Below are 27,607 nucleotides of genomic sequence, written 5' to 3'. Positions count from 1 at the left end.
ATACCTGTGACCTTGGTTATCTTTGATTAAAAATGAGCCTTGGGGCTTGTCATAGCAGCTTGAGAAAAAATTTTGTCTAGGTATTTCTGTGAAATTACATTAATATACAGCTGGGCAGGTAGCTGTAACATTTTTCTTGAAAGGACTGTACTATACATAAAAACTGCATAGTATTCTCACAAACTAAATGATTGGAGACATAGAAGTCATATGTTAAACACTGACTGAAATTAATACCTTCTGTTAAAACAAGGGATGGAAGAATCTAATATTCCCCACATTTGAACAACACTGTCAGATCTTAAACCCATGGATATATGACTTTACACTCAGCAGCTTTCAAGCATCTTGGCTGTTTATGGACCCAGTCTGAAACTTAGGGGTACAGCTATATGACAACATACACTGCACTGTGCCTAATAAGCAATTATCTTTTTAAGTGTTAGGAATAGGAAGTGTCTAGCCATCTGGTAAACAGACACCTAGCCTATGTCTGTTAACTGGAAGCCTTGCCTTTCCTCATATGGTTTTCTTGGTATTTGTTAATTTATTTTATGAATAGGCCATGTAACACAACAGTTCATCTTTGCAATGATCTTTGAAAATTCTGTTAGTCAGTATTTGTCTTGCCACATCTACTGCACAGCTACATTGGAAAAGAAAGTAATTACATCTATAATGAACATTAATCTGATGTTAATATATAACGTACAATAATTTCATTTAAAATACGTAATTCATAACTTATAAACAAATAGATTACCGGACGCCAAAAAGCTGTACAGGCTAAACGTTTGCTTACCAGGCCTTACAATTACACAGTTTTAATGTCCCCTGTACCAGTTTATATCATCAAACAAAAGTACTGTCATCATTGTGTATTTATATGATATTTTTTGGGGAAAAATGCTGTCAAGTTTGCGTAATAAGTGGTGCATAGAATCACCGTAATAAGCACTGCGCTATTGGAACGACAGTTACCATAAACGTAGTTGTATACTAAATACAGACTGCATATCACCGACAATTGGCCATTTTTTCAGGAAAGCACTACATCGCAACTTTGAATGTTCTTGCATTTTCATTAAAATTACTTCAAAACTTTGGAAATAATACAGCCTGGGCGCAGCCATTTTTAAACGTTTCGTAAATTGCGTAACAAGCATGCTGATTGGGCGCAGTATATATCGGAAATTTTAATTGGACGTTTACGTCATGCATAAGATATGAAGTTTAAAAATAGAATTATAGGAATTCCTAATGTTGATTTGACTCGTTTGCCGTGACGGATATTCGAAGAATGAGACTTTTTTTTCTTTTTGGAATACGCGATGCATTTTTTCTTCTGCAAGCTTTCATGTCATAGCGGAGGAAATAAAAAAATCACGTTTTTCCAATTTTATTTTTTTTCTGAAAACACTTTTTTTGAGCGGCGGTTCCGTAAACCAAAAGATCAAAAATAAAAGGCCTAGTGTAATTTTTCTATTACATGACATGCAGTATCCAGTTTTGTTAATCAATATATTGTACTGTGATTGATTGGCAGAATTCAATGTTCAATACAATTTTACCATGAACAGTCTTTTATATTGAACTGTGACATCAGTTTTCACACAGACTGGAATAATGTAGAAATATGAAAAAGAACATGTCACAATCAAATTACTTGTTATTAATAGCTGCTGGCATTCACAGTTGAGTTGAAACAGTTCAAAACTTTGTATTCTGACAAAAGAAATATATATTACATATGAATAATCTGTTTATATCTAAAAAGGGTAGCCATAAAGTCAGGAAACCCCATCAAAAGCATTGTTTCTTCAGTCAGGTCACAGGTATTGTTTTTGCTCATGACATTGTATTTATCCATTTTCAGTAAATTAGGAATATGGACAAAAATCCTACAATAAAAAAGATATTAAAATCATAATTGTTAGTAAGGCCATTTTAACAACAACAACAAAAAAACTGAGATGACAGATTTTTGACAGAATCCCAAGCCTGCATGTTTGTTACTGCACAATGTTCAGTAAAATTCATTTTGACCCAGGAAAGGTGAAATGTGATTTAGTCTTACTTTGCCAAGATCTAATTTTTTACATGTCTGTATATATGGCTATATAGTAAAATATGGTCTGGACAAGCAGCTGATTTCACTACCCCTGTGATCAAAGGCCACTTTAGTTATAAAGTATGAAAGACACAATATTCTTTTTTTTTTTCATAATTATTTTAATCTGCAGAATCCCGAGGGATTGGTAAATGCCCAAGCCCAAATAGGTCAAAGACACCAACATTTCCCAAAGAATCTGCATACACTTCAACATGAAACAAACACTGCAAAAATAATTTTATGTAGATTAATGTGCCAGAATTTCATGAAATATGCCAGAATATCTTAATATTGTTTCCTTTTGAATTAAGAATTATATTGCTATAACATGTTAATGTTCTGCTGTGAAGAAGGACACATCCAAAAACTGGATGTGTTAACAATGTGTTTGCGTAGGCTTACTGTCCATGTTAAAACACCACTTGAAAATGACAATAAAAACAGCTAGATATTTTAAAGATAGGAGTGTTTTCTAGCAACATTAGAAAATTATTGATTGATGGGTATTTTGTCATAGATTGTAAGTTTCTTTTATTTCTTGCCAAGTCTGGCACAAAAAAATAATGTGAGTGCATCATCTGTTGATTTGGTGTATCTCCAAGAGTAGATTTTGTTACATTACCACTGGCTTAATGCAAAATAATTCGGGCCTGGGATTTTTCAGCACTAGTCCTCAAGATATCAGACTTTTGACTGTCAAAATTTCATGGTATAATCCCGTTGAAGCTTTAGAATGGGCAGTTTGATATCTTATGTGGGTGTTCATATTTTATGCATGAATGGAGAAACTTGTAACTCAGTGAATTTAAAGAACAAGTGAGAACAGTTTTCCATTCAGCCCTCAGAATTTAATTATTTACAGCATTTGTGATTTCATTTGACAAATGTGCAGGGGCACTTAGGATTATTGTGGTAAATCTCTGTCCATGACGATAAGGGTCTTTAATGAAATCATTAATTTTGTTTTAGATATATAAGGTTGCTTTTACATAATGCTGTTGAGAGTGCTCATTTAAAAAAGGGAGTCTGTGCAGATTTACAGACAGTATGAGTTTCATCCCCGGGTGAGGTGTATGTTCTCCATGATGATTTGATTACAAGACATTGTGTCTGAAATCATTTGTCTTTGAAGAACCCTGACTCATAAGGAGAAGTTGGCACTGGCTTGTGGAGAATATATAAGTACTGGTACACTGGAATGCTAAGTACTTGCCGTTATATAACTGAAATATTGTTGAAAAATGGCACTTGATCCAAAAACATATGAAATGGAGTTTGTAAAGCTGTAGTTTATATTTTACTTGTTATGTTCTGAATTTTGACTGCTTGAAAGTTTATTGAAACAAAACTTGAAATCTTACAAGTATGGGTACTCAATTACAAGTACAATATCGAAATCACAAACTTTCTACTGTAAGCTTTGAAAGTGATGATTCAGATAGTGGAATGAACACATATTATGCTGGATATGATTGATTCTGCCTTTGTGACCAGTGTAGATCATGATCAGCCTGCACATCTGTGGAGTCTGATCAAGATCTGCAGTGTTCACTATTCAGTCAGTATCCATTTAGTAAGCACCCGTTTTAACAGTTGATGGTACTGTCTAAATGGAAAGATGGATAAGTTCATTATAGAAATTTAGCAAGGTAAGGGTAAGTATGTATTTGCTTTCATAACGGGTTCAGTCATAAAAAATGATTTAAGTAATATTAACTGTTTAAAGGGGTGATTACCCAAAAGATACTGGCTGAATAGCGAACAGTGCAGATCATGATCAGACTGCATGGATGTGGAGGCTGATCATGATCTACACTGTTTGCAAAGACAGAATCAATTGTGTCCAGCATGGTAACAAAGGGTTCAGTGAAATTTCACCTACACTTAATGACATCTCTGTCCTGAACCAATTAATTTTCAGCATACATCAGAGACTGATAAGGTGTAGGACGACAGTGTAATTAAAATCTACAGTTATTTATTACCAATTTGACCCATCACTTTGGTGACATAATGATGTTTTTTATTGTGATGTTTTATGACACATTTCACCCTTTTGGTCTGTTTGTACCTAATTACTGATGTTAATCAACAAAGCCGACTCAGCGAAGTAGACTGAAGCAGACTACAGTTTACGTAAGCAAACGTTATTAGACCTTATCTCCTGTCATGAAAGACAGCCCAGCTTTTACTAATAATACCATTTACAGCAGGATCATGACAGTCCTTTTCTAATTAAGGCCGTCACAATTTTCATTTTTGGTTTCAGTCTTGCTCTATTTTGCTTTTGTTTTCTTAAATTGAAGCGGTCGAAGTTATGTAATTGAAGCATGCAGTGACTGCGGAACCTGGGGGTTCCTAAGTTTAAGCCCATTGTCTTCACTAAAAGTACTAATATTCATTATTCACTCTAGATTATAAGTATGCTTAAACACACACAAGTAAATTCAGTATGGGGTCTTTAAAATTTCAAAAATGAAAATTTATTTATGGTTATTTTATTAGCTTGTTTAGATTTAACTGGATTAATTATTCCCAAGAAAATTGAGTACCTGAAATACATTCATTACATTATTTATGTTTATACTGATTCCTACCTATATACCATTTGGCAGATGTTTAGGAAGTACCGTAGTATGTTCAAAATATTTTTGAGATTGGGAAAATATTTACTTGGTACTTGAAGGCACGGAAACCAAATTTCCAAACTTTCGCATTTTGTATATCCTTAATGTATACATAAAAAAAATGCAAGCTTGCAGACTTGGTCCAGTAACTGTCTGACATACAAGACAGATAAATTAAGTTATTTAAAGACAATGTCAGTAACCCTCGTTTACCCCTTCAGGGATGACAGTATTCATTTTAACCTTGTCAACAAAGACATTAATTATGTTTGCCCTGTGACAGTCGGATTATTTAAGGTTCTAACAAGACAAAAGAGAGGCTGATTTTTAATTTTCTGTTTACCTGAAATATTCATACTGTGATTCATTACACTTAAATAAATATAATTTTGTACAGGATTAAAAATTGAAGACATAGATTACTCAAGTTTTTTATACAGGTGTACATGCACAAATTCCATTGTAAAGAAAACATATTGCTAACACGCAGAGTTTCATTTTAAGAATGTATAGTTAACATATTAGCATGTACTGCCTGATACAAATTCCCATATTAGCACATACTGCCTTATACAAATTCCCATATTAGCATATACTGCCTAATACAAATTCCCATATTAGCATATACTGCCTAATACAAATACGTAATAAAACGTATAAGCGTCTGATGGCCCTTTCACGCTTCCATAGAATCAACATTTATTACACAAAATTCTTTTTGAAAATTTCTGAAATGTCTAGGTCTGCAGCTCTCAAATATGGAAATATTTACATCAAGGATATACTGACATCAGAAATGGACCTAATTTGAGGTATACTAAGTCAAAAATTCTATTAACCTTGACTCCATGTAGGATCCTGTGGATTTGTTTTGTTTGTTTGCATTTTGGTCAGTTTTTCAACAGTATTTCTCGTGTTTATTTAGTTCAATATTTTCCTTAATGAATGTAGCTAAAGCAGGTTTTAAACGTAGTTGCCACTAGCATAGTCATGTCCATTAGATTACCATTGAACTATTATATGAAAGTCACTTCTTTTTCAGTATAACTGTTACTTTCATTTTTTTTAATGTGCGAATACGAGGTCAATGACGTCATTTTTTTTTGTCAAATTATATCCATCCTGCTGATTACATTAAAGGCTGTGTCCTAGATATAACACACATTCTAGATGTATAAATTTATAATGCTTGTAGCAGCTCAGTACTGACTCAGTACTTCTCTAATTGTGTTTGAATATTATTTAAATTCTCTGTAACTATCTTGCACTGTTTATTGATTACCAATGTAATTTGGAAATTATTCTATATTTCATGATTAAAATATGTGCCCATGTTCATGTTGTGAATTATGTGTGTATAACTTATCATATGTCCAATTTCTACTGGGCATTAGCTGCCATATTATTATTTTCACCATTTTATGAGATTAGCTGCCCGAATTTCTGAAATTGGAGATTTGTCTAATCAGATGGTCAAATTAGTAAATTTTTACTAGCTATGGACTATGCCATTTGTGTTCATACTAACGATATTGGTAACAGATGTAATCGTATTACAGTAAATATTATTTACAAGGATCAAAGGTCACGGCGGACATGACTGTGTTACGGTTAATCCAGATGATAACTTGTAGATCAGCGATTGGTTATGGATCACATTTTGTACATCCAGGATTACTGTACATCAGTAAATGACTTTGAGGACGTAGACTAAGTCAAAAATCTTAATATACCACGTTATGTCCATGATAACGAAATCCTGGCTGGATTGAAATTTGATATTGTTAGTTTGGGTTAACCGCCAGTTTATTTTATCAACAGTAATCACTGTGCGACATTCTAGTTGAATTTTTTTACCTGGGTGTAGAAAAAGAGTTGACATGCAGGCTAAAGCCCGGTATTTTTCAACGTTGAGTTGCCCAATAGGTCAAAGTCAAGATGTCCATGTGCATACATTTAAACCGTTGTACCCGACAATAATTATAATGCCAAAGATACTCGATTTCATAGTTTTACCTGCTACTATTCATTTATAGTATAATTCCAAGAATCAGCTTGAACTGATTAGTCGATGACGTCATTTTTGTTGGTCATATTTATACCTATGCCTGCATATTGCATAAAATGTGCCTGGTGTCCTAAGGATATAAGCACACACTGCATTGTACAAATTTACATAATGCTCTGTGGCTGAGTAGTTAAAGCCGCTGACTTCAAGTTACTTCCTCTTAACTCTGTGGGTTTGTAAACTCACTTAGGTTTAAAATTCTTCCATGTGAGGAAGCCATCCAGCTCGCTGGGGCTCCATAGCTGTTTTACTTTTGGAGATAATGCTACCCAATGGTGACATGACTTGGAGATTATGCTGCCTAATGTTCATGACTTTAAAGAGATTATGCTGCCCAATGTTCATGACTTGGAGATTATGCTGCCCAATGTTCATAACTTGGATATTATGCTGCCCAATGTTCATAACTTGGAGATTATGCTGCCCAATGTTCATTACTTGGAGTTTATGCTGCCCAATGTTCATGACTTGGAGATTATGCTGCCCAATGTTCATGACTTGGAGATTATGCTGCCTAATCAGGGGTCAAATTTAGCAACATTTTCTACTAGCTAAAAGTAGCTAGTGCCCTTTTTGTTCACTAGCTTAAATGAATATGGTACACAGATGTAACATCATGAAATACAGGTCAAGTTTTACTTTGAGGTCAGTAGGTCAAAGGTCAAGGTCACAGTGACTAGTAACAGTTAAACGGTTTCCAGATGATAACTTGAGAACGCTTGGGTCTAGGATCATCAATTTTTGTACACTGGTGTAACATGATAAAATACAGGTCAAGTTTGACTTTGAGACTAGTAGGTCAAAGGTCAAGGTCATAATAACACGAAACAGTTAAATGGTTTCCGGATGATAACTTGAGAATGCTTGGGCCTAGGATCATGAAAATTGATATTGAGGTTGGTTATGACCAGCAGATGACCCCTATTGATTTTGAGGTCCGTAGGTCACAGGTCAAGGTCACAGTGACCCGGAACATTTAAACGGTTTTTGGAATTTAACTTCAGAACGCTTGGGACTAGGATCACGAAACTTAATAGGGAGGTTGATCATGACCAGCAGATGACCTGTATTGATTTTGAGTTCCAAAGGTCAAAGGTCAGAGTGACCCTGAACATTTAAACCTTTTCCGGACAATAATTTGAGAATGCTTGGGCCAACGATCATGAAACTTCATAGGGAGGTTGGTCATGACCAGCAGATGACCTCTATTGATTTTGAGGTCAGTAGGTCAAAGGTCAAGCAAGTTCAGCTTTGACACTGGCTTAGTTCTGTGACAAGACTTTATTGTGGGGGTATAATTCGTCACTCCTGTGACAACTCTAGTTTTAATTGCCAAGTAAGCCTGGGTACTCAAACCATTGATACTCAAACAAAAGTTGTTTCACCAGCAGTAAAAACCTGTTTTTCAGTGATATACCTAGAACATTTTTTTTATTTCCAGGTGTGACCAGACATGTCGGAGATGCAATAAGCGACCGATCACTCAAGGCAAAGAATAAGATCGTTGCCATTGGTATAGCTCCGTGGGGCATTGTGGAAAACAAAGATGACCTTGTTGGAAAAGACGTAAGTTTTTAAATTAAAGAAGTATTAGATCTCAGTATGAAAACAGCAGAGCTCAGTATAAAAACCACAGAGTTGAATGTGAAAATAATTGAGGTCAGTATGAAAACAGCAGAGCTCAGTATGAAAACCACAGAGCTGAATGTGAAAATAATTGAGCTCAGTATGAAAACAGCAGAGCTCAGTATGAAAACCACAGAGCTCAGTATAAAAACCACAGAGCTGAATGTGAAAATAATTGAGCTCAGTATGAAAACAGCAGAGCTTATGAAAACAGCAGAGCTCAGTATGAAAACCACAGAGCAGAATGTGAAAATAATTGAACTTAAAGTGAAAATAGAAGGTAAAAATAATAGTTCTGTGTGAAAATAAAAGTGGCCAACATGAAAATGATAGATAAATTAAAAGAACTCAGTGTGAGCATATGTCACTAGATCCAAGGTCAAGGTCACACTTGCATCTCAAACATCAAATAGCTTTAGTTCTTGATCTTCAAAGTGCTGGGCGGAATTTTTATTAGTAGGACAGTGTTTTGCAGAGGCCACGATATCCCGATTAATTTCACGTAAAAGTCACAAATGTTGCAGTAAAATTGGTCCAGAAACGCTAGTTGTTCCTTTGCGAAAATTCTAGAATTGAATTCGCATATGGGACGACTGGAACTGGGTACGAATTGTTAATTTCTCTTCTGCCTTTGAATAGAAGAGTTTCCCGCAAAAACGTCATTTTGATCCACCAGCAAAGAAACATCTGCCGACAACAAAAACATTCAAACTAATGGTTAATGGCCTAGTACTTTATGTAGCTTCTGTTAAACGTTCTCCAACCAATGTCTCTGCAGGTGAAATTGAAAATGAGTCGGCTTAATATCTGTCGACTGTTTCTCACTAATTGTCTCCAAAACTGAGAGTGTGTCACAAAATCAAACCACAGAGTACAGAAAATTTGGATAAAGTCAAAAAGAAAAGTGACTCCAAATTTCAGGAGAGTTGGTTTAAGGAGTATCAGTGGTCTGACTTGTAACAATAAAGACTTCCATTGTAGTAATATTACTGATTTATTTGAATGAAATATGGTCAAAAGATTTTGAAAATGTCCCCACATTTTCCTTAGCAAGGGGACATGTGACATGTGTCCGCACCATTTTTGATCCCTGGCAGAACACTGGTAAGACCTATTGTACATTTGAGAGCTATCTATGATTAGTATGTCTGCAGTATTGGTATCACAACTTGGTTGACATTTTGTGTACAAGGTCATATCTCAGTAACCACTGCTTAAATTTGATTATAACTTTATACAACGCTTCCTAGTCATCAAATCAACTTACATATTTATGTTCAGAAATTGTTTGAATTTGATGTGAATTATGGCCCTTCTGTGACTTAAAAGATTTGTTGTTATGCAAGCTTCTTTCAAGTCGTATCTGTGAAACTAATGCATATTTTCATATTTGATTTAAACTTTACAAAAAAGGCTTCAAACGAGCTTACATAACTAAGTTTGATAACTCAAGAATGAATATTTTTCAAATTGTGGCTCTTTTTACTTAAAGTTTTAGTGATTTCAAGCTGCACTTCTGTAGCAACTACATACTAGGAACTCATGAATATTGATAGGGAACTATTTTTTGTTGGGTCAATCTGCGAAATGTCTGCAAACATGAAATTCCCAATTAATGTAGCTTTGAGATTTGCAATCCGTGATTCATTCCCGTATGATATAGCCGTATTTGAAAATATGATTATGCCAAATCATAGCAGCCTTATTTACATAATTCTGGAGACACAAATTTATGGTTTTGAATTCTGTCTGTTCTGATTTGTCATGATATAACTCTGAATTCATAAGTGACCTTGTCCCTGTTGAAATAACTGATTTATTGCCTTATTTGATTTCCGAAATTTCTCGGTATTGGATATCGAGTTTTAGTTCTAAAGAAAACTGATCTATGTTAGTTGATACATCAGTTACCAGGACACAGTCAAACACTAATGTAAAATTGTGTACTTTTGCATATCTTTGCATTATATAAAATAGTTCATAGGAGAACATAAAGTAAAAACTATTCTACTCTGAGACAGAGTTGATAATATAAGTAAGAAATAGACAAATTACTATTTATACTTGAATGTAATTTTTTTCCAGGTTATAGTACCATATCATTGTGTATCTTCACCGAAGACAAACTATTCAGTGTTGAACAATAATCATTCCTATTTCCTGTTGGTCGACAATGGAACTGTTGGAAAATATGGCGGCGAAATCATCTTCCGGAAGAGACTGGAGAAATACATCGCTCATCAAAAAATCTGTATAAGTAATTGTTTATATTCCCAAATTTACCCAAAATCTATAAATAATTGTTTATATTCCCAGATTTACCCAAAATCTGTATAAGTAATTGTTTATATTCCCAGATTTACCCAAAATCTGTATACGTAATTGTTTATATTCCCAAATTTACCCAAAATCTGTATAAGTAATTGTTTATATTCCCAAATTTACCCAAAATCTGTATAAGTAATTGTTTATATTCCCAAATTTACCCAAAATCTGTATAAGTAATTGTTTATATTCCCAAATTTACCCAAAATCTGTATAAGTAATTGTTTATATTCCCTAATTTACCCAAATACGAATTCTTATAATTTTACCCTATTTGAAAAATTAAAAGTTTGCCCCATTTGAACATTTTCTTTTCCCCATTTGAAGGTTTACCCCAGTTTTAACCTAGTATGAAAGTTTTCTATTTTACCCACATTTGAAAGAGCCTGCCTGAATAGGTTCAATAGGGAGAGTTCATATCAATGGATCATGGGATCATGAGTTTGATCAATGGAGGAGGCATTATGTTCTCCATGATGATTTGATAAAAGACATTGTCTCTGAAGTCTTTCTGTTCTCCATCTCTGATTCATGTGGAGAATTTTGCAGTTAGGTGCACAATTTTTTTTACATGGTAAAAAATCCAGGAACACTGGGTAGGCTGACTGTCCACCATTATATAACTGAAATACTTTGGAAAAAATGGTGCTGAATTCGAAACAAACAAACCTCTTGAAAATTTTGAATTTTGCCCAATTTGGAAGCTTTTTGTTTTCTATTTTACTTTGGAAAGATATCAGTTTTGCCACTTTTAAATGTTTTCTATTTAACCTAATTCAAGTTTTTCAATTTCACCACAAAATCATAAGTGTTCTGTTCTAGACAGCTTGAGAGCTTTCTGTTCTCCCCATTTGAAAGTTTCACATTTTGCCTTGCTTCAGAATCTGTCTATTGTACCCCATTATAATTTTTTATCATTTTAGCGCATTTTCTGTTTAGGTATGTGAAAAAAGTTAAAAATATTATTTTCTCCATACTGAGACATTTTGAGAATTGTTAGTTAATTCAAGTGTGTTGCCAAGTGGTTAAGGGCCTGATTTTGAATTCACTTACCAACCACTGCTTTGGCTTCTATGTAGAATTTTTCATTTGAGGAAGTCATCCAGCTGGCTTTTGGAAAGTCGGTGGTTCTACTAAACTGCCCATCCACTGCTGAAATAATACCTGGAGGGGCACTTGAGGTCTTCCTCATAAATGAAATTTTTGAAGGTCACCATAAAAAAATTATGACCTATAATAATAATTGCGTGGATGTGACCTTAAAACCAGAAAAAAAAAAAAAAAAACTTTAATGAACAAGTTAAGTATGAAAAGCATAGATACAATTATGTCCCTGTTATAATGTTAAAAATGACACTTGAAATTCCATCTACACGATGAAAAGATATATGTGATAACTGTACAATTAATTCTAAGAAAAGTTCTGAAATATTTGTCTCATAAACATTTTGTTATTACTGTTTTACTGGAAAACACCACCTATATTTAACTACCCCCATTTCAAAAAGGAAAAAACACACAAAAATACTAAAAGGAAAAAAACTGTTACGGTTCTTAAAATGTACATGAATTGATATGGGAAGCTTATTGTTCCTGAAATACGAACATTGTGCTCTCAAATTTCAAAGAAAGCTAGAAAGCACAATTCATCTTATGAAATTATGCTATTTATATAGCAAATGATTATAGGAAGATATGAGACAATGCCATTTTCTGCATACTATTTATGGAAATAGAAATATAATCTCTTCATATACGATGCTAAAACAGAGACGCAGAAGTGTTCTCAAGAATATTATAATACAGTCAGACTTGTATAAAGCAGCCAGCCAAGGGAGCAACACAATCTGGCTGCCTAGCAACATAATCTGGCTGCTTAAGGCAGGTGCATGCTTAATACAGGTGACAGATAAGGCAGGTGCATGCTTAATACAGGTGACAGATAAGACAGGTTCAACCAAACTGTGATGGTTAATAAGTTGCGGATTGTATAAAAAAAATTCTGTCCCCTGATACAGTTTCCTACATATTTTTACTTTTTCTTATGTGGAATTCAACAAAATTCAGTTGGAAAACTAGTGTGCTGTAACATGCTAAGATTGCAAACTCTTTAAACTATAATGCTAAATTTGATATTTTGAAACTGTCCTCTGAAAATGCATAAATACAGAGAGGATTTTTGTTTAGGTTAATATAAACCATATAGGACTGTGTGAACATTAGATGCAATATTTTGATGTGTGGCATCTACTTAAAACTTTAACTTTAGTTTTCCAGTGTAAAGATGTTGTAAAAAGCATTAAAATTTGAACTGAGTTTGATCTCATTTCAGGGGTGACCTTGACCGAATATGTAAATACTGTCTCATGAACTTCCGTTCTCTTATTTTTCAGCCAATGGTGTGAAGGGGCGTGGTGTACCTGTGATATGTGTTGTGTTGGAGGGAGGGGCTAACACAATACGATCAGTATTGGAATATGTGACAGACTCGCCCCCTGTTCCTGTGGTTGTATGTGATGGGAGTGGTCGGGCGGCCGATCTTCTTGCATTTACACATAAATACAGCCTGGAAGATGGGTAATTCTTTTTCATGTTTTGATAATACTGTATCTGGTATTATTTGCAAAGGTTTAATTTTTTTTCAGATTTAAACAACATAGCCAAACTTGCAAATCAGTTTTGAATATTCAGCAGCATTAAGTGTTGAGGGTGAGCTTTTGTAGTATCCCTGTGTGCATTATGCCGCATCGGCAATTTATTGTTCACAAGTTTTGCACAATCTTAATTGAATTTGATCATCATATATCTTTTGTCAAAATGTTTGTCTGTGAAATATATGTAATTTTCAAAATATGGTTACCTGAGGTCTTAAACTAGCTCACGAGGGCAGCTGTTAGGATAACTGAAACATTTGAGAGGCTGTATTTTCTGTTTGATCATCATAAATCTTTGTCAGAATGTTTGTCTCTATGAAATCTAGTTTGAGAAACTTAGTTAATTAGATACCTGATTCACATAAAGCATGGTCAGACTGTTTGTTTTAATGAAACCTAGGCAAATTTAGAGGCTGGGAAAAGAATTAGGTCAGGTGATTGTTACAGGGAACCTGTAATCTCCAAAAGTATAGGGAATTCTTGACAAATATCAGTTGTTGTCAACATCAGCATAGCTTTTGTAGATCAGATCAAGAAATTAGGGTGACAAGATAAATACAGTAGTCTGAATTTCTGCTGACAGGTGTTGCTTTTTCAGAACTATTTCCAAATTTTCCCTCGTTATTGTTGGGAGAAAGGGTCATTATTTGACAGGAGTAAAATCAGTCTCAAAAATCAGGCTGAATGGGTTTGGTATATGCCATTTGTGTGTAGATCAGAAAGAGATTTAAAGCAACTGCATGTAGTAGCAGCCACTAGGGAATAAATATTAACAATGCTCGCTGCAACAGTAAAACATTATATCTGATAAATGCAATTAATACATTAAAGATCAATAGGGTTCTTATATAGGAATTAATGGCCTTGAAAATAATTCCATAAAGATAATTGCATTACATGATGTCTTTGAAAATAAGTCCATAAAGGAAATGCTTAACATGCCATATCTCTTTGACTTTTTATCAGATATTGAAAATATTATTTTTCATTCTCCATGCTTAAAAGACGTAAGGCGGCTTTAAAGTCTGACTTGATTGTTTCCATTCAGGAAAGGTCATTCTCTAGTGCTAAGAGGATGACAGAGGGCACAAAGTTTTGAGTCTTTGCTTAAATATTTCCCAATTCAATAAAGAGTAACCGTGATGTCTAACAGATTAAAATCCTATAGATACAGTTAGCACATTTTTTAATTGCATAAATCTGATCAGTAGGTAAAAGGTCATGGTTGTACTTGTGAGGTTAAAAGTCAAATAGTCATATTTTATGTCATTTCATACCATTTAAACTGCTTTAAGGATTTTCATAAAACTAGCATCAACAGTTAACTTTATCAAGACAGTGTACAGAGCAGATAACTTCCATTACTAGGTTGAAGATCAGGTTCACACCAAAGGTCAAAGGTCTTGAGCAAAAACTTTTACTTTCCCAATTGCAAACGAGTGTCTGGATATATCAATCACCTTCACATTTGTGAAAGAAAAAGGGGTCCATGTGAATAGATAATTATATACAGTCATTTCAGAACTGTAAGATATTGAATCCTGCTGATGCAATAACAGAAGAAAAATCTGCTAAATTTTTATAATGAACTTGTGCATCTTTCAATTATTTCAATTCATTTACTGTTAAAAGGGGTGTTCACTGAAAATTTACGGACTGAATAGCGAACAGTGCAGACCATGATCAGACTGTACAGAAAGGCAGAATCATTTGCCGCCAGCAGACTAAAGGTTAAATAACAAATGTTTAACTTCACGTTTGTTGTAATTTTATACTGATGAAAAATAATTTTCTGGGGAAAATGCATTACATGCTGTCTCGTTTATTTTGATTGCGCAAATTAACACTTCTTCATTCTAAAAGACTTGAAGGCCGCTTAAATTCAAGTTATATGGCTTCCTCTCATGAAAGGATTTCAGCCTGTTATAGAAAAGCAGCAGCTCGTTAAGACGGAAACCTTTCAAGCTAGCAATCTGTTACACTTACACAAAGTCACTATAGGAGGAAATATTTTAACCTTTATCTTGCTAAATTTCTAAAATGGACTAGTCCATCATTCAATTTGGGCAATACCACTTATTATTCAAAGGGGTGTTCACTGAAAATTTACAGACTGAATAGCAAACAGTACAGACCATGATCAGAATGCACGGATGTGCAGGCTGATCTTGGTCTGCACTGGTTGCAAAGGCAGAATTACTTGCCACCAGTAGGCTAAAGGTTAAAACCTTGTAGTAGATGTAAAATACAGACAGAGTGGGTAATAGGGACATTACAGATCAATAGAGCAGTAGACAGTATGACTTTTATAATGCATGTTTGTCATACTTAATTTAATAGACATGGGAATAATTCTCTATAGAAATCTGGTAATAAAACATGCACAGTTTGCTGTTTCATTGATTCTAGTTCTAAAAGTATACAGCATCATGTGTTGTTGCAAAAAATATCGCCAATTTCTCTATTTCCATTGATGTAAGTTTGCAGGGTTGTCCATGATCTAAATATAGCGATCTTTTTGGATGTCCCTGTTCTAATATAGCATTCCCTTAGGATGTCTGTAATTTAAAAGTAACTATCATTTTCAATGTCCATAATCTAAAATTATCGTACATTTCATAATGGCCACATTCTCAAATAGCATTCTGTTTAGATGTCAAATTTTATATAAATAGAAATAACCATTAATTTCAGACGTCCATATCAAATAAAAAGCATTTTGGATGAAGAAGGTCTAAAGTTTAACAACAGTTTATTTGCTAACTGAAGTTAGTTTGTTTAAGGAAAATAAACTTCTATTTATCTAATATGGAACGTAACTGCTAGTAGTTTTTATCCTAGACAGTTAGTGATGAGATAAGTTTCCCTTTACCGGAATGGTGAAAATTGTAAACAATCTTGTTTTGAAACTGGAAAATCGTCTATACCTGTGGATAAAATGCACCTACGATTCAGGGGTTGCCCTGGGGGAGTTAAGAAACTGTGCATAATACATTAGTATTATATGGTATGTAACAATTCACAGATAATGGTAAATATTTTGAAGATATTTCATAGATTATGTTCAATATTTGTGTGTGATATTTTACAGATTATTGTTCACTTATCAAGATTATGTTTTATTCTTTCAGAACCATGCCAGAGAGTTTACGAGACCAGCTGATCTTAACTATACAGAAAACATTCCAATACACACAGGAGCAAGCAGAAAAGCTTTTTATAGAACTCATGCTTTGTGTGAAGAAAAGAGAACTGGTAATTGGTTTCATTTTGCATTTTGTTGTAATTTTATTACTTACCAGTTTGCTTAGTTTATAGAGAGAGCATATATCTATGGATCTCTGAATTGTGTTAGGAAGGTGAAAGTTACTTTCGGAGTACAGGTTAATACTGGTACAGAATCCAGGAATACTGGTTAACTGCCTGCTGTTACATAACAGAAATACTTTCGAAAATTGGTGCTAAACATAAAACAAAAAGAAACAGACTTTTATTATAGTATTTTACCTATTCTCTATTCACCTGTCCTCTTGTTGAGTATGCTTTCCAAATGGGTACTTGTCCAGGTATCTTATGGAATTGTAAAGAAATTTGTTAAATGACCTGATATTAATGTATCATTTTTGGAGCTATGTTGAGTAGCTGTCTTTGTTGACCTTCACCTTCTGCTAACAGTTGTTATTATTGCAGATCACAGTATTCCGTATGGGAGAAGGAGCTCAGGACATTGATTTAGCAATACTTACAGCTCTACTCAAAGGTAAAGTTTATTTAGCAATATTTACAGCTCTGCTCAAAGGTAAAGTTGATTTAGCAATACTTACAGCTCTGCTTAAAGGTAAAGTTGATTTAGCAATACTTCCAGCTCTGCTCAGAGGTAAAGTTGATTTAGCAATACTTCCAGCTCTGCTCAGAGGTAAAGTTTATTAAGCAATACTTACAGCTCTACTCAAGGTAAAGTTGATTTAGCAATACTTCCAGCTCTGCTCAGAGGTAAGTGATTGCATACTTTCAGCTTACTCAAAGTAAGTTGATTAGCAATACTTCCAGCTCTGCTCAGAGGTAAAGTTGATTTAGCAATACTTCCAGCTCTGCTCAGAGGTAAAGTTATTAAGCAATACTTACAGCTCTACTCAAAGGTAAAGTTGATTTAGCAATACTTCCAGCTCTGCTCAGAGGTAAAGTTGATTTAGCAATACTTCCAGCTCTACTTAAAGGTAAAGTTGATTTAGCAATACTTACAGCTCTACTCAAAGGTAAAGTTGATTTTGAGTAAAAAATATTCATAAATTGTGTCTCTAAGGACTAGAACATAGCATGCAAAATAATTATAAAAAGAGTTTGAGTTAACCCTTATCATGCTGGACACGATTGATTCTGCCTTTGCGACCAGTGTAGATCATGATCTGCACTGTCCGCTCTTCAGTCAGTATATTTAGCTCATCGATTTTTGAAAAAAATAGAGTATTGTCAATCACTTGAGGTTGTCGCGTCTGCGTTCGGCGTCAGGCGTCTGCGCGCATTGCTGGTTAAGTTTTATGTTTAAGGTCAGCTGTCTCCTAAACTATCAAACTAATGCTTTGAAACTTGGAATACTTGTTCACCATCATAAGCTGACCCTGTATAGCAAGAAACATAACTCCCTCTTGCTTTTTGCAAGATTTATGGCCCCTTTTGTACTTAGAAAATATCAGATTTCTTGGTTAAGTTTTATGTTTAGGTCAAATTTTTCTCCTAAACTATCAATGCTATTGCTTTGAAACTTGGAATACGATGTTTCACCATCATAAAGCAGACCCTGTACACAAGAAACATAACCCATTATGCTTTTTGCAAGATTTATTGCCCTTTGGACTTAGAAAATCATTTTCTCCTGTTAAGTTTTTATGATTTGGTCAGCTTTATCCTAAACTATCAAAGCTATTGCTTTAAACTTGCAACACTTGTTCACCATCATAAGTTGACCCTGTATAGCAAGAAACATAACTCCGTCCTGCTTTTTGCAAGATTTATGGCCCCTTTTGGACTTAGAAAATATCAGATTTCTTGGTTAAGTTTTATGTTTAGGTCAACTTTTTCTCTTAAACTATCAAAGCTATTGCTTTGAAACTTGGAATACTTGTTCACCATCATAAGCAGACCCTGTACATCAAGAAACATAACTCCATCTTGCTTTTTGCAAGATTTATTGCCCCTTTTGGACTTAGAAAATCAGTTTTCTTGGTTAAGTTTTATGTTTAGGTCAGCTTTTATCCTAAACTATCAAAGCTATTGCTTTAAAACTTGCAACACTTGTTCACCATCATAAGTTGACCCTGTATAGCAAGAAACATAACTCCGTCCTGCTTTTTGCAAGATTTATGGCCCCTTTTGGACTTAGAAAATATCAGATTTCTTGGTTAAGTTTTATGTTTAGGTCAACTTTTTCTCTTAAACTATCAAAGCTATTGCTTTGAAACTTGCAACACTTGTTCACCATCATAAGCTGACCCTGTACAGCAAGCAACATAACTCCATCCTGCTTTTTGCAATAATTATTGCCCCTTTTTGGACTTAGAAAATCATTTTCTTGGTTGAGTATTATGTTTAAGTCAACTTTTCTCATAAACTATCAAAGCTATTGCTTTAAAACTTGCAACAGTTTTTCACCATCATAAGTGGACACTGTACATCAAGAAACATAACTCTATCCTGCTTTTTGCAAGAATGATGGCCCTTTTTAGACTTAGAAAATCATGGGTAGGACAATATTTCTATTACACAAAAAAAAATCAGATGAGCGTCAGCACCCGCAAGGCGGTGCTCTTGTTTAGGTAAGCACTCCTTTTAACAGATAATGGTACTGTCCAAATTGAAAGATGGATCAGTTCATTATAGAAATTTGGCAGGGTAAGGGTTAAAACCAAATACATTTTAGACTTAGTGAAATAAAATAAACAGCCACTGACTAAAAAACAGAGCTAATTAACAAACTCTGATGCCTACATTATATAATTTGGCTCCTTCTATTGATGATGGACCAAAGATATTTCAAGAAATTTTCATATTGTCTGCCAGGAAGAATAATTTTATCTTTCTACAATGGAAATGTTACACTGTGAATTCATTTAAATTCGTGGCCATAAAATTTTGTGTTTTTAGCAAAAAGTGGATTTTTACATGAAAACATGTATGTGTGGATTTTAAACTTAAACATGCAATAATTGGGAAGTTTGTTAGGATAAGATTTCACTCAATTGGCATAAAGTATTGACTCGAGCACAAAATCCGCAAAAATGAGTCCCCAAGGAAAATTAATCATTTCACAGTACTTGACAAAAAAAAACAATTGTTCTAAAGTCATTTCTCTTCTTCCTGTGTCTTTTGTCATTACCTTGATAAGAACATGGAATTGCTGGGACACTGGATAGCTTAACTGTCTGACAAAAATACCACATTAAACAGTGTTGCATAGTTAACCTAATCAAAGATATTGCTTTCCTTAGACTGATCTAACTGTTTTATACTCCTGCTTGTCTATATTTAGCTACCAGGTGTCTGGGATGTTATTTATCACATTGATTTAGCAATATTCTTGCAGACATTTTTAAGCGGACATCAGGGAAAACTTACGTTGACAGGATAGCTTAACGAAATTGAAATATTTAAGACTTCTCACTGACGAGGCATTATCTGGTTGTGATATAATACGTAGTTAGAATTTAGACAAGCTCAGACAGTTGCAGTTTTGAGAAATTTATTTCTACACTGTAGCACTTATGAATATATTTATAGAGGGCCTCTGTGGCCAAGCGGTTAGGATTTCTGGCCTTGAATCACTTGCCTCTTACTGTTGTGGGTGAAACCCTGCTGCAGTCATCATGTGGGAAGCTGTCTAACTGGCTGGAGGAAGATTGGTGGTTCTGCACAGGTGCCAGCCCTTACCTGAAGGGTTACCTGGAGTCTCTCCACCATAATATGTTGTAAAGTTGCCATATAACCTGAACTTGAAACCCAGCCGAAGAACAATGTCAGTGATGAAAAGGGTGATAAAAAATCATTTTTGTGAAAGACATTGCTGTGGGTTAAAAAAGGTTTGTTTGGAATGAGGAAAGATTTGTTTGTGTGAGGAAGCCGTTCATCTGGCTTAGTGAAGGGTAAATGGTTCTACATAGTACTTGCACTTGCATCTTAAATATTGTTCAGATTACCTAATGTTTTCAGCTGTCATTAATGCAGAAAAATTGATGTATGACTAGCATTATATATTTTTAATGTAACAAAACCTAACGAAATTTTGTACTTATTTAATATATTTCAGGAACGAATGCTAGCGCCCCAGATCAGCTCAGCTTGGCCTTGACCTGGGACAGGGTTGACATTGCCAGAAGTCATATTTTTGTTTATGGACAGGAGTGGCCTGTAAGATATATGTTTTTTTTTTTTTCATGTTTATTGAACAAATAGCAACAAATCTTGAACTAGAGCATAGTTAGGCAGAACTGATATTACTGACATTAAGTATATTGCAAAATGGTAAAAAATATTGTTGAAGCATGGATGATGTTTTATCCTGTTAACATTAGGTGATCGCAGAACCTTTTTGCACGTGTGAACCATTCCTCATAATGACAAAAGGAGGAAATGTAGAGAATTGTGTTTTTGACAGTATCCAAGAGAAAGATTCTGATCCACAGAAAACCGTCTGTTGATTTCTCACTTATATAACGTATTTTTGTTGTGCTGCTGCAGAAAATTGGAGCTCATTGATCACGTGGTGTAGTTACACTGTTTGAAATGTGATAAAATGCTTTCTTGGTGCAAATTATCGCCAGACGGCTTTTAAGGAGTTTATCATGCAATTTTTGGTCGCAGAATTAGATTTACATGCATTTATAGTTCCGTTTCTTGCATAGGAAACAATTTAATGTTGCATCTAGGGACAGCTGGTTTTCAGACAAGAAATTAGTGAGCTTTTTCTGTATTTGTTCAAATTCTAGTATTTTTACATATCTGTATTATATAATGTGTTTTGACAGGCTCTTTGGGAGAATTGAGATAATTTGATCTAATACTTTTCTATTTTTATTGTTTGAAAAGCGAGAAAATTCAGTAATAGACACAAATTATCCCATTTTGGGATGAGCATCATGAGAGTTTAAATCTCAATATTAAGACAGTCACGAAGTTCCCTTGCAGCGGCTTGTGTAGAAAAGTGTTTAATGTTGCATCATGGGAAATGAAGTCTCAGACAATACAGGCTGCATACTTGTTTCGTTATTACAGAATCAAAGTATTTGCAAGAGAATAATGCACATAGGTATTTCTGCACATGTGAAACGAAAAGCAAATGAAAATGATAGGGAATTGGCAAATTCGATTTTGATGACATTTTTACGAATAGAAAAAAATATACAATGACATTTGATTGTTTATATTCCAGGAGGGATCCCTAGAACAAGCAATGATGGATGCATTAATCAACGATCGTGTTGACTTCGTCAAACTTCTGTTAGAGAATGGTGTACATATTCAGAGCTTCCTCACAATACCACGCCTCGAGGAACTTTATAACACAGTAAGATATTAGAGCTTTAACTTCCTCACGAACTTTATAACACAGTAAGATATTAGAGCTTTAACTTCCTCACGATGCCACGCCTCGAGGAACTTTATAACACAGTAAGATATTAGAGCTTTAACTTCCTCACGATGCCACGCCTCGAGCAACTTTATAACACAGTAAGATATTAGAGCTTTAACTTCCTCGCCATGCCACGCCTCGAGCAACTTTATAACACAGTAAGATATTAGAGCTTTAACTTCCTCACGATGCCACGCCTCGAGGAACTTTATAACACAGTAAGATATTAGAGCTTTAACTTCCTCACGATGCCACACCTCGAGGAACTTTATAACACAGTAAGATATTAGAGCTTTAACTTCCTCACGATGCCACGCCTCGAGGAACTTTATAACACAGTAATATATTAGAGCTTTAACTTCCTCATGATGCCACGCCTCGAGCAACTTTAGAATACAGTAAGATATTAGAGCATGATCAAGGGTAAAACAAATGGTATCTTGGAATAGTCAGTTACAAAAACCTCACTAAAGACTGTAAACTGGTTTACGATATAAACCAAACATCTCTCTCAAGCCCCCTCCATATTAAAAAAATCACAGGACAGTGTAAATAAAGATATCCCACGATGTGAATCCCTAACACATACAGTAGTAACAAAAAGGTATGATATGTAAAACACAAAAATGCTCATACAAAAATATATATAGAAAACACATCAAAGGAACTGAGTACATGTACTCAGTTCCTCAGTTGAAATTACTTTTGTTGTAGAAGTACTTTATGAATATTAAGTGGGAGTCTCTCTCCACCACCAAAATCTGGAAATATAATACATGACCTGGAATTGTGAAGACGTCATTTCACACACCAAGAAAAAAAAATATGACAAACCCTTAACCTTTAGTGTGCTGGCGGCAAAAGATTCTGCCTTTGTGACCAGGGCAGACTAAGAGCAGCCTGCACTTCTTTGCAGACTGATTATTGCCCGCACTACGCTTTTTAGTCAGCAAATTTTAAGTGAACATCCCTTTGAATAATAAATGGTACTGCCCAAATTGAATGATGGACCAGTCCTTTTTAGAAGTATAGCAGGGCAAAAGTTAAGTTTGTTTAACATAAAACCAGTTACCTAATTTTACTCCCCTTAGAACCTGAAAGTAGGACCCTATTGATAGACATAAAATCACTTGACATTTCTCTATTACAGAGGCAGGGACCATCAAATACTCTACGTTATCTAGTCAGGGATGTGAGAAAGGTAAATAGTACAATTTATATGTTATACACTCTATTTTCAGCATTTGTGCACTTAAAACAATGAAGGATAACAAATAAAATTATTTGACAAGAGTGATAATTTGATAAAGGAAAATCTTTATTTTTATAGTAAGGATACAACTTGTGTGAGAGTCTTAAAAATGTTTGTTAAAAAAAGGGAAAGAAAAAGATGAAGGAGAAAATAATTTTTGAAAATAAACGATAATGATTAGAAGAATTGGAATACAGACAAAATTCCCAGCTTAGTTTGACCAGAACAGACAATTTTATCAAAATATTCACTTGTCATCATTCGTCATTTTAAAAATCAACAGTTTTAGTTTAAGTTTTATGTTGAATTTTAAGTTTCGATTTAATACAATGAAAGGGTTGTCAGCCTCGGACAAATTGAGCAGGAGGGATTTTGTTGGATGGGCAGGGGTGTGCGTGATTAAGATTTTGATAGAATTTGATGTTAGAACTTCATTGTAAATATGTGAATTATTACTGAAAGATGCTGTCTTTAATGTTATTTTAATCTTACAAAAATTGTAAGATTAATCGTTCAACTCTTCAGTGTTAAAGGCGTTTTCAATTTGTGAAAAAAGTCAAGTTCAGGAAAAGTTTAGAAAAAGTAAGGGCACAGGCAATCTGTGCAGGGTTGTTAATGCATTTATGAGAAGAAAAAATTTTTTTTTTAGTTAATAAAATGTTTTGCTTTGTTAATATTACCTATACTTTGGTGGATACTAGACCTTGTAAAATTCATTTTTGTAAACACATTTCAAGATGACTTTAATAAGAAGTAAATCATTTTTGTTACAGAAATTTCTTATGGTATACAGTGTTTGTTTTAGATATCTTGTTTGCTGTGAACTTATATACTAGAGTACTGTGAAAACATGAATATTCATGGGGGACTATTTTTTGTGGTCAATTCATACTGGTTTTGCCTTTGCCGTCCGTCCGCCCGCATTAAGCTTGTCTGGCTTTCAAAAGTCAAACTGCTGGCCGGATTTTAACGGAACTTTTTAGGAGTGATCAGTACCAACCCTCATTATACATATTGCCAACATGTTCCGCTTCGCTGCACAAAATGGCGCCAGAGCTAAAAATAGAAAAATCTTGTCCGGCTTTCACAGGTCAAACTGCTGGCTGGATTTCAACGAAACTTCACGAGAGTGATCAGTTATCTAATTGTGCATATCGCCAGCATGTTCCAATTCGCTGCACAAAATGGCCACCAGAGCTAAAAATAGAAAAATAGTGTCCGGCTTTAACATGTCAAACTGCTTGCTTGATTTCAACAAAACTTCACAGGAGTGATCAGCACCAACCCTTATTATGCATATTGCTGTCGCGTTCAGCTGCGCTGCACAAAATGGCCGCCAGAGCTGAAAATAGAAAAATCTTGTCCGGCTTCAGAGGTCAAACTGCTGGCTGGATTTCATCGAAACTTCTTAGGAGTGATCAGAACCAACTCCAATAGTACATATCGCCGACACGTGCCGCTTCGATGCACAGAATGGCTGGCAGAGATAAAAATAGAAAAATCTTGTCCGGTTTTCACAGGTCAAACTGCTGGCTGGATTTCAACGAAATTCACAGGAGTGATCAGTACCAAGCCTAGTTGCGCATATCGCTGGCACGTTCTTTTTTGCTGCACAAAATGGCCACAAGAGCTAAAGGTATACTAGGGGGGAGACATATGTTTTTGTGACAAAAACACCTTCTAGTTTAATCTGAATGAACTTGAAAAAATTCATTAATTTTATGACCAGAATTTGAACTCCATGAATTCATATCACCATAAACTAACCGTTGTAGCCCAAACCATGAAATTTGGTGAACATGAAATTATATGATTTCACAGTACTACTAAAAAGCTTTGATAATGTGGCAGTTGAGTCCAGTAAGTCCAGGGGTGTTCAATGATAATTTGTCATAGATCCATTGTAAATCAAATATTAGATTTACCTGTATCGGAAAATAAACAGTGTCGATTGTATTTAGGTCAACTGCCACATTATTGAAGTTTATTAATATAAAATACTGTCACCGTTTTATTAGAGGTCCCATCCTTGAATGGAAGCCTTGTTGTAAATACACTTTGAAACCATCCATTTGATGGTGATTATAACTGTATACTAACAATATATAGACATCCTAAGTAGCTACATTAGGATTTAAATACCACTGACCTATCTGCAAGGTCAAGGTCAGAAAGGGTCAGTGTTGTACTAGTACTTCCTTGTCTACGACACGTTTTATTACCCATGTTCCAGTTTTGTTTCAACTAGGTAGAAATATATATCTCGACATTGCACTGAATAGTCTAGTTTCTGTCTGGAAATTTTCAAATTAAAAATCTAAAGGGGTTAAATAAAGTCTTGAATACTGTGCTTTCTTCACGAGGCCATAACTTTGTTAAGGTCCTAATTTGTCAAAGTATTTATGGCCAGACTTGGTGAGCTCACGGATGGTCAAGGTTATAGTCAGGTGGGATTAAAGGGTACTATTTTCTCGATAACTGTTTGTTTATACTCTGTCTATGATTGACACCAGTATTTGATTATTACAGGATTGTGTTGTGAAGTTCACAATAAGAGTGCTTCCATTTTCAATATAAAAAGTAATAAACATAGCAGCTGTCTAGACACTTTTGTACAAACTATAGTGCTGACTTCTAGCAACAAAGACATTTGTCTTCAATATGATTTGTATTGCATTAGATACAGGAACAGCACTTCTGTACAGAACAATAAGCAGGCGGTTTTTCCTGAAGTACACAGTCATGGAAATGGTAGTCCTCTGTAACTGCTACTTGTATCAATATGCTATGGAGGTTTTAATGCTTCTCTCCTCGCAGTAAAATTACTTACATTTTATTACCTGTTACTTTAACCCAGCATCCTGTGTGTTGGCTTTTTACACTAGATAAACAGGAATCTGCACACAACTATAAATTTAAAATGACAAGTTTTTGGTTGTGTAACTCTAAGTCAGCCTGGCTAAAATAACTTGTACTTTTCTGATTGTGTGGCACTATGTACACTACTAGAATCGGCCGCTATAAGTCTGAAATGATTGTGTGGCACTATGTACACTACTAGAATCGGCTGCTATAAGTCTGAAATGATTGTGTGGCACTATGTACACTACTAGAATCGGCCACTATGAATCTGAAATGATTGTGCGGCACTATGTACACTACTAGAATCGGCCACTGTAAGTCTGAAATGATTGTGTGGCACTATGTACACTACTAGAATCGGGCACTATAAGTCTGAAATGATTGTGTTGCACTATGTACACTACTAGAATCGGGCACTATAAGTCTGAAATGATTGTGTTGCACTATGTACACTACTAGAATCGGCTGCTATAAGTCTGAAATGATTGTGTTGCACTATGTCACTACTAGAATCGGCCACTATGAATCTGAAATGATTGTGCGGCACTATGTACACTACTAGAATCGGCCACTGTAAGTCTGAAATGATTGTGTGGCACTATGTACACTACTAGAATCGGCCACTGTAAGTCTGAAATGATTGTGTGGCACTATGTACACTACTAGAATCGGGCACTATAAGTCTGAAATGATTGTGTGGCACTATGTACACTACTAGAATCGGGCACTATAAGTCTGAAATGATTGTGTTGCACTATGTACACTACTAGAATCGGGCACTATAAGTCTGAAATGATTGTGTGGCACTATGTACACTACTAGAATCGGCCACTATAAGTCTGAAATGATTGTGTTGCACTATGTACACTACTAGAATCGGCCACTGTAAGTCTGAAATGATTGGTGGCACTATGTACACTACTAGAATCGGCCACTATAAGTCTGAAATGATTGTGTGGCACTGTGTACACTACTAGAATCGGCCACTAAAAGTCTGAAATGATTGTGTTGCACTATGTACACTACTAGAATCGGCCGCTATGAGTCTGAAATGACTTATACTTTTGTTGTTGTGACTTACACTTTTCTGTTTGTATAGCTCTAGTTACACAACTGGAATCAGCCTCTAAAAATCTAAATTACTTACAGTTTTCTGTTTGTATAGCTCTAATTCAGCCTCTTTAAAATCTTAAATGACTTACACAGTTTGGTTGTTTGGTACTACATGCAGAACTGGAATCAGCCTCTTAAAGATCTAAATTACACTTGTTGGTTGTGTGGCACTAGGTAGACAGCTGAAATCGGCCACTTAAAAATATAAAATTACTTACACTTTCCTGGTTTTGTGGCAACATGAAGCTGACTTGCTTTGCCTTTGTGCATTTCTTTCACCCCTTCAAAACATAAACCTTACTAATGAATCATTCTTCTCTGTTTAGAAAACTGACTAGGTTCTT

General features: G+C 34.8%; 1 protein-coding gene across 8 annotated transcripts in view; it reads left to right on the top strand.

Moving 5' to 3' along the window:
- Positions 1–27,607, top strand: part of LOC123523117 (transient receptor potential cation channel subfamily M member 3-like) — a 213,839-nt gene that overhangs the window by 108,563 nt on the left and 77,669 nt on the right. For 6 of the 8 annotated variants that reach the window (XM_053549301.1, XM_053549300.1, XM_053549298.1 and 3 more), the window contains 8 exons: positions 8,250–8,374; positions 10,520–10,691; positions 13,153–13,336; positions 16,545–16,668; positions 17,104–17,173; positions 20,714–20,814; positions 21,836–21,970; positions 23,187–23,237. In XM_053549301.1, the coding sequence (XP_053405276.1) occupies positions 8,250–8,374; positions 10,520–10,691; positions 13,153–13,336; positions 16,545–16,668; positions 17,104–17,173; positions 20,714–20,814; positions 21,836–21,970; positions 23,187–23,237 (962 nt within the window). The remainder of the gene's footprint in view (positions 1–8,249; positions 8,375–10,519; positions 10,692–13,152; positions 13,337–16,544; positions 16,669–17,103; positions 17,174–20,713; positions 20,815–21,835; positions 21,971–23,186; positions 23,238–27,607) is intronic. The other 2 variants (XM_053549299.1, XM_053549303.1) reach the window with 1 other exon arrangement.

Source organism: Mercenaria mercenaria, chromosome 8 (genome assembly GCF_021730395.1).
Source record: "Mercenaria mercenaria strain notata chromosome 8, MADL_Memer_1, whole genome shotgun sequence".
In the NCBI taxonomy this organism is placed as follows: domain Eukaryota; kingdom Metazoa; phylum Mollusca; class Bivalvia; order Venerida; family Veneridae; genus Mercenaria; species Mercenaria mercenaria.
This window is presented reverse-complemented; position numbering and strand designations above follow the sequence as displayed.